The 7,739-nt window shown below is 37.2% G+C and overlaps 1 protein-coding gene across 1 annotated transcript; it reads right to left on the bottom strand.

The window, feature by feature from the left end:
• Positions 1-526: 526 nt before the first annotated feature.
• LOC119038852 (olfactory receptor 7A10-like) lies at positions 527-1,923 on the bottom strand. Its single transcript, XM_053658548.1, has 2 exons — positions 1,013-1,923; positions 527-557 (listed from the first exon to the last, which is right to left on the bottom strand). The coding sequence occupies exons 1-2, from the start codon at positions 1,921-1,923 to the stop codon at positions 527-529; spliced, it is 942 nt and encodes a 313-aa protein (XP_053514523.1).
• Positions 1,924-7,739: the final 5,816 nt, after the last annotated feature.

Here is a 7,739-nt window from a genome sequence, read left to right as displayed (position 1 = left end):
TCAGGACAGGATGAAATGATGTGCACATTTTCGCAGAAAAATTGGTGATCCCTTTTCACATGACTGGACAGGATTTTATCTCCTGTGTGATTCATCCTTTAATCATAAAGACTGAAGACGTTCTTGAGTATGAATAAGATATATGTTGTATGATATTCATACTGCTCACTCACTGTCCCTTTGGTGGCTTTTGGAAACATTTGGAAAAAAGGAGACATTTCATTTAGAGCACTAGAAGGAGTGCCATTTGTAGGGAGCACATTGAAAGTTTTCAAGCAGAAAAAGGAAAATACTTCAGAAAAAACCTCAATGTAATTATTCACTCCTAACACATGGACATCGTAATCCATACTTCAATCAGTAGATGTGCAGCATGAAAAATATTTTGTATAATAATAAATTGTCTGGCACCTTTTGCTTCACTGTATGTATGGTCATCTGTTATACATTAGGTCAAACTATTTACTAAAATGTATATTTCATAGTAGACTCTTCTTGGAAACATGGATTTGATAGTCAGTTTTTTTCAGGGGCTATGTAGGCTGTGGACATAGAGCTGAATAACACAATGAAGCATATAAACCCAGGAGACCAACTATAAAACCTACCAGCATGTTCAAGTCTACATTATCAAGAAGCATAGTAAACATAGTGCTATAGAAAAAAATGATGACCATGTAGGTGAAAACTGTGGTCTCAGATGTTCGTCTACAACAAAATTATATACAAGACCTCAGTATCCAAGTGTAGTTTAGTTCAAAACAGTATTATAATACATGACTATTCTTTCAGTAAAACACCAGAAATATTAGTTGCAATGATATATGTCATTAGAGAATAATTATGCTAATGTAATTCATGGAAACCCATGAGATACAGGAGAATTTCTAATTACATATGGTCCAAAGATTGCAATCACTTCTATCAGTAATTCTTGCTCTGAAGCATTGACCATTCAGAGGAACTTTTTCAGCCACATACAGTAGGCCTTGGAAAAGGTTACCTACCAAGAAATTTTTTCAGAGCCCTTTTTATTTCTTTGTTCCTGAGACTGTAGATGAAGGGGTTCAGCATAGGTGTGACCACAGTGTACATCACTGAGGTGACTGCACTAGACTGTGAGTAGTCGGTACCAAGAGACCCAAAATACACACCCAGGCTTGTACCATAAAACAAGGAGACAACTGAGAGGTGAGATGCACAGGTGGAAAATGCTTTATACTTCCCCTGAGCTGATGAGATTGCACATATGGAGGACACTATCTTAGAGTAAGAATATAGGATCCCAGCCAGGGGACCACCACCCAGCAGCCCTGCTGAAAAGTACATCACAATGTCATTAGGAAAAGTGTCAGAACAGGCAAGTTGGACCACCTCTTTGAGTTCACAGAAAAAGCGAGGGATTTCCAAGTGTGAGCAGAAGGACAGCTGCAACACCATTAAGCTTTCTAACAAGGAATGCAGAATACTAATGATCCAGGACCCCAGAACAAGCAGCCCACAGAGGCGGGAGTTCATGATGACTATGTAGTGCAGGGGGTGACAGATGGCCACATACCTGTCATAGGCCATGACAGTAAGGATGAAGTCATCCAACACTGCAAAGTGCACATAAAAATACATCTGGGTGATGCAAACTGCATAGGTGATAACTTTGCTCTGTGTCTGGATGTTCACCAGCATCTTTGGGATAGTGGTGGAGGTGAAACAGATGTCTACCAAGGACAGGTTGGAGAGGAAGAAGTACATGGGCGTGTGGAGGTGAGAGTCTGAGCTGATGGCCAACATGATGAGCAGGTTTCCCAACACAGTGATCAGGTACATGGACAGGAAGAGCCCAAAGAGGACAGGCTGCAGTTCTGGTTCCTCTGATAGTCCCATGAGAAGAAACTCTGAAATTTGTGTAACGTTGCCTGGTTCCATGTGCGGCAGGGGACTACCAAAAAATAGAAGAAAATGAATAACTAATTTTCACATTAGTAACTGAGAATAAATGTTACATTTTTTAGAATGCAAAAACTAATTTATATATTGGGTTAGGATCTGGTTTTCATTAAGGCTTGTCTATTGCCATTGCTCATTAGAATTCCCTTTCCTGGATCCTAGTTCACTGTTGGTGGAATTGCAGATTGGTATAACCATTATGGAAAACAGTATGGAGTTTTCTCAGAAAACTAAAAATGGACCTGCTTTTTGACTGCAATTCCACTGCTGGGGTTATATCCTAAGAACCCTAAATTACCAATCCAAAAGAACCTATGCACCTCAATGTTCATAGCAGCTCAATTTACAATAGCCAAGAAGTGGAAGCAACTTAGGTGCCCGTCAATAAATGAATGGATCAAAAAATTATGATACATATACACAATGGAATTCTATGCTGCAGAAAGAAAGAAGGAGCTCCTACCCTTTGCAACAGCATAGATGTAAGTGAAATAAACCAGGTGGTGAAAGACAAATACCATATGATCTTATCTTTCAGAAGCTGCTAAAGAACAAAACAAAACAAACAAGCAAGCAAAATAAAAACAAAGACCCCGAAATGGAGAACAGGAGGAAAGCGACCATAGGGGAGAGGGGAGGAAATTTCAGGGGAAAAAGTGGAAGAATTTACAGGAACTAGTATAAAGGACACATGGACAACAGCTAAGGGAGGTGGAAATGGGAGGGGTGTGTTGAGCATGGGGTGGGGGGCTTGGATGGGAGTAACAGACAGAAAATTGTACTTGAACAATAATTAAATTAAAAAAAAAGAATTCTCTTTTCTACCATCAACTAATTCTTCAAACACCATGTATATTGCTATTTTATTGGGGATATTGTTCATGCATTTGAGGAATATACTGATATATTGTCTTTAGACCTGTACCAGGCACTGTTTAGAGTACTTAGAGTACTGTTTAGAGTAGAGTAAAGGGTTCCTCAGACTAAGAATGGACAAAGAATATAATCAAACATGATTAATACTATAATGTATCCAATGGTACAGATGCTATATAAAAAAGTAAATAACACTACATGAAGAGAGGATGCTTCCATTTTTTTCATTTTTATTGCAATATTTCTATAACCAGTGAACCCCAATATTCCCTACTCCCCCATTTTAATAACACACTGTTGTCCATGTCCATGAGTCCTCTTTCTTTTATTCAATCCCCCACCCAATAACCTCCCACTCAACAGCTGTCATCCTGTGGTTTATCTATCCATATGTGTCTATTTTGCTTGTTAAATCATTTTCTTCATCAGACTCCACATGTAAGTGAAACCATATGGTATATGTCCTTCTCTGACAGTTTACTTTACTTACTGAGAAGTTCTCCAGGGCTATCCATGCTGAGGGTGTTCTTTTTTATAGAGCTTAGCCAAGGCTTGCCAATATCCAACAGTGTAACAGGCAACTCGAAGAAGACTAAGCGGGAACCTAAGGAGGAGAGTGTTTGCAAGGCAGAAGAACAGCCAGTGCAAAGCCCCTGAGGAAGTTTGTGGGTTTAGAAAATCAAGGTTCAGAACCAGCTAGTGTGTCAGGGGCAGGACAGATGGCATTAGAGAATATTAAAAACAGTGGGGCCTGTGTGTTTTTGTTGGAACTTCAAGTCACAGAGAGTCCCCCGTACACAATTATGTAAACCAGGATCTTTACTATTCTAGTTGCACAAACATCCTCTGAATTGAAAAGAATCTCCTCCTTAGTTCATGCTCTTGAAAGAGTTCTGCCCACTCTGTGAAAAGGCCCCTCAGAATACATGAGTCCAGGTACCCCTGCTCTGAGCACTGCTCTCAGTTTATGAGGCACACATGGGCACACACACACACCATTGCCCCCTCATGTATGTGGTCTCCATGTTTGTCTCATTCACTATTTAGGCTATGAGGACATACAACTCAAGCTGTCCAGATCAAGTATCTTTTCCAGAAAGTATGTAGACATACTGCCTCAATAGAGCTATGGTGAGCCTGCAAGCACAAATAAGCTTGGGGATCCAGATTGGAATGTTCATTTTATGCTCTGGATGTAAAAAAAAAAAAAAAGCAAATGTAGAGGGAAAGAGAAGAATTTTATTGACATGAGGAAAAAATGATCTATTGATAACAAGCTCAGGTGATCTCTGAGAGGTGAGGAGAAAGAAATGTGTTTGGATTCTGGCAGCTGTCCAACCCTAAGTACACCCCATTCAAGTCAAACAAAAATAATAAGGAAAAAAAACATATTTGACCAAAACACAAAGATAGTTGCCACATCTTCATATGGTATGGAATCACCTTGCTTTGTTCACCTCTGTATTTTTACAAATGTGTGGATATATATTTGTGCACTTCCCCAGGGACCCATTGAAGTAAATCTGAAGTAATGAAAGGAATGACAGAGAAAATAAAACCTAGTTCAAAAAAGCAATTTAGCAACCATGATCAAGAAATGAGGGGAGCATCAGAAAGTAATGAAAATAAGGTATAAATAACAATGTGCATTCATTAATTACATTGGCAGAGGCACAGACACAGAAGGTAATGTCTGATGTTTCTAGACATGGTGGCAGAACAGAGGCTTAGTTTTATTTGTTGGGTGAATCAGGAATTAGGCCTCAGTATATAAGTACATTTCACACACAGTGAGATTCTATTTCTATTTATATGGAAATGTTGGATTGTTGAATAAAAGCTGGAAAAATAAACATCCACCTGAAGGAAAATGAAGTTGATCCCCTACCTCTGCCATGTCAGATAAAATCTGGGAGATTGCCTACTCACTGGGAGAGTAACCAGTCCTATTAGGTTAACAGATGCAATACAATATAATAATATTGATATATGGGTCAAACCATTCTAATCAAGTCAAGAGTCTCAGGAATAAAAACACAGATATACTTAACAAATAAAAGGAAAAACATTTGTATGGCCAAAACATCCCTAAAGTCATTAATAATATGCTTTTTTATTTTTAGTTTTTTATTTTTATTGAATTTATTTGGGTGCCATTGGTTAATAAAATTGTGTAGGTTTCAGGTGCAAAACCTTCTAATATATCACCTGTATGTTGTACTGTGTGTTCAGTGCCCCAAGTCAGGTCTCCTTCTGTCAACATTTATCCCTCTTTTACCCTGTTCTACATACAACATCACAATTTTTAAAAATCACTGAAAAGGCTAACAATGAAAAAATAGTAAGTATATCATAATGTTCACATTATTCAAAAACATTAAATATGAATCTTTGATCAAAATCAAAAAAGTTCAACAAACAACAGAAAAGTTCTTTCATACATATCAGCCTGGAGAAAAACTTAGAATAATGTCACATTGACTGGGATCCAGACTTTTAAACAAGTAGCAAAGGGGTGCTCTGTTTTTTCCTGGCAGAACTGTTAAGTGTTACAACATTGAGAGAACAGTCTAAAGGCAGCTACACACACTACAAGGACCTTTGTCTCTAATGCAGGCTCCTCAGTCTCTGCAAGACTGACATCCTGGGCCAGGTCTTTGTCTGAGGGGTGGTCTCTCCTAGTCATTGAAGGATGTTCAGAGCACCCCTGGACTTAACTGACACCTCCCATGTGACAGCCAAAAATGTCTACAAAGATTGTTTAGTGGTCCCCTGGGGGAATAGTATTGCCTCTGGTGGAGAACCAAAGTTTTAACATAACAATATCAAAATATTCTCATATATTGTTATAATAGCAGTGCATTGAAAAAGTATACCTTAGATTTCAAATGTGACTAGCACAGCCACACCACAGACTATTATGTAGACATGGAAATAATCAATCAGCATCTTACACCCTTTTTCACTGGAGGGAAGACCATAGGTATTGTTGAGTAGGAAGGAAGAGTGGACACATAGATAAAAAAACTGCACCATAGATAAAGAGCATTTCTGATGGGCCAGAATGCTGTTTATGTATTTGTACAAAAGTGCATGGATGAGTATGTGAGCATAATACAGGAAAATAAGATTTAAAGAAAGAAACTAAGACCTTATGGAATAAAGATTACCAGCAGCAATGTAATTAGGTTAAGTACACTGATCACAAAACTATTCTATGAAAAATAATTAAGTGAGAATCAAATTCATTTATACTAAAAGAAGTAATAACTTAACAATATCAACATGAGTCACTGATCCCAGATTAAATTGACAAAGACTTGGAAATAAAAGAATGTTATAAAAAGGTTTTTAAAATCAGGGAGAAAGCAGTATCTAAGTTACAATTTCTTCCTACATAGAGATATGTGGATTCACATTTGCTCATAAAAGGAACAGGTAGTCTTCAGTCAAGTCTTTATTTTTTTTAATTAGACTGCCTTCCACTTTAACTGGAACCTAATCAACAAAACATCAAGCAAGCAAAATACAGCCAAAAATCCTGAAATTGAGAACAGATGACAGTGACCAAAGAAGAGGAGAGAGGGGTTATGGGGGTAAAGGGTGAAGGGTTTATAGGAACAATTACAAAGGACACATAGACAATAATGGGCGACGGGGTTGGAAACAGGGGAAGGGGGTGGGGAAGGCTGGGGTGGTGGGGAGGGCTGAGGAAAAAAGGCAGAAAACTACTTAAACAGCAATAAAAAGATTGTTAAAAAGTAAATATAATCCTGCCATAAATAATTTGTTCATATTTTTATATACCCATGCACTACTGTCTTTTGGATATGTAATTAACAGAAGAATTGCTTAGTCATATGGCATATTTATGTTCATATTGCACTAGTTTCAATATTTATGAAATAATGATGAATTTCTAAAAGACTTGGGATCATAAAACAAAATGAGTTAGTCTTTTAAATACCTTTTAAGTGGATACCTCCCTCCAACATGCATTGATTTTGTTTGTTATGCTTTTGCTGAATTCATGAATGTACATGAAAATTACTGTATGAAAATGAAAATAAATAAATAAAAATTAAAAAACAGAAAAAGAAAGAGAGCCTTCCAAAGAATGGTAGGACATGATGCCACTTTTAAAATAGCTCTAACCACAGAAGGCCAAAGGACAAAGAAAAAATACTGGAGATGTGACCGTGTTGGCAGTATGTGTGTAGGGTGATTTATTAGTACTAAGTACACAGAAGAGTATTCACTCTCATTGTTTGTTTATAACAAGGATTCACAAGTAAAGAATATAAAAGTAAAAGCTGTGTATTTTTCAGTAAGAAAAGGTAAACATAAAAAAAACAATGGAGAGAATACAATGTGATGAGTAATATATCTCAGCCTACACAGTTAATAAATACTCACAATTCTCCACATATATGCACATAAAAGTACTCAATGACAACAACAAAGTTTGTGGGGAAAAAAACTCTCCAGTTCCTTGTTTAGAAATATGCAATATAAAACAGAAATCAAAGCATGCTGACCCCACTCTGTAAATTTCAGGAATTTGCAGATAATTTATAGTATAGCAAATAAATAAATTACTAACCCACAAATGTATTCGGACCTCAGGTAATGAAGTGATGGAAAAGTTAAGCTACTTAGCACACCTACTTTGACTTAGCAAATACATTATTTTTCATGCTAACCAAATACCCAGAATGAAAGAAGATACTGTGGAATGTAGGTTTCATGACCATTGTTGCAAGGTAATATTTGCAAGATGTATATTGAATATGGATCTGTCTCATCAATGTGAAACAGTCTTGAGTATGCCCCATGATAAAAATGAAGAACTGTCTTCACTTTATTGGACAGCTCTCCACCCCTAGTATTCTATTTTTCTACTCCCTTTGGTGACAAAA

Source organism: Artibeus jamaicensis, unplaced genomic scaffold (assembly GCF_021234435.1).
Source record: "Artibeus jamaicensis isolate MK-2021 breed Jamaican fruit bat unplaced genomic scaffold, CSHL_Jam_final scaffold_537, whole genome shotgun sequence".
NCBI classification, from domain to species: domain Eukaryota; kingdom Metazoa; phylum Chordata; class Mammalia; order Chiroptera; family Phyllostomidae; genus Artibeus; species Artibeus jamaicensis.
The sequence above is the reverse complement of the archived record's forward strand: the minus strand, read 5'-3'. Positions and strand labels throughout refer to the sequence as shown.

Excerpts from the sequence above, each read along its gene's own strand:
- LOC119038852 (XM_053658548.1), bottom strand. The coding sequence starts at position 1,923 with ATGGAACCAGGCAACGTTACACAAATTTCAGAGTTTCTTCTCATGGGA. Across the intron at positions 558-1,012 it reads AAAAGGGCTCTGAAAAAATT|GCTCTATGTCCACAGCCTAC; the intron begins TCTTGGTAGGTA and ends TTGTGTTATTCA.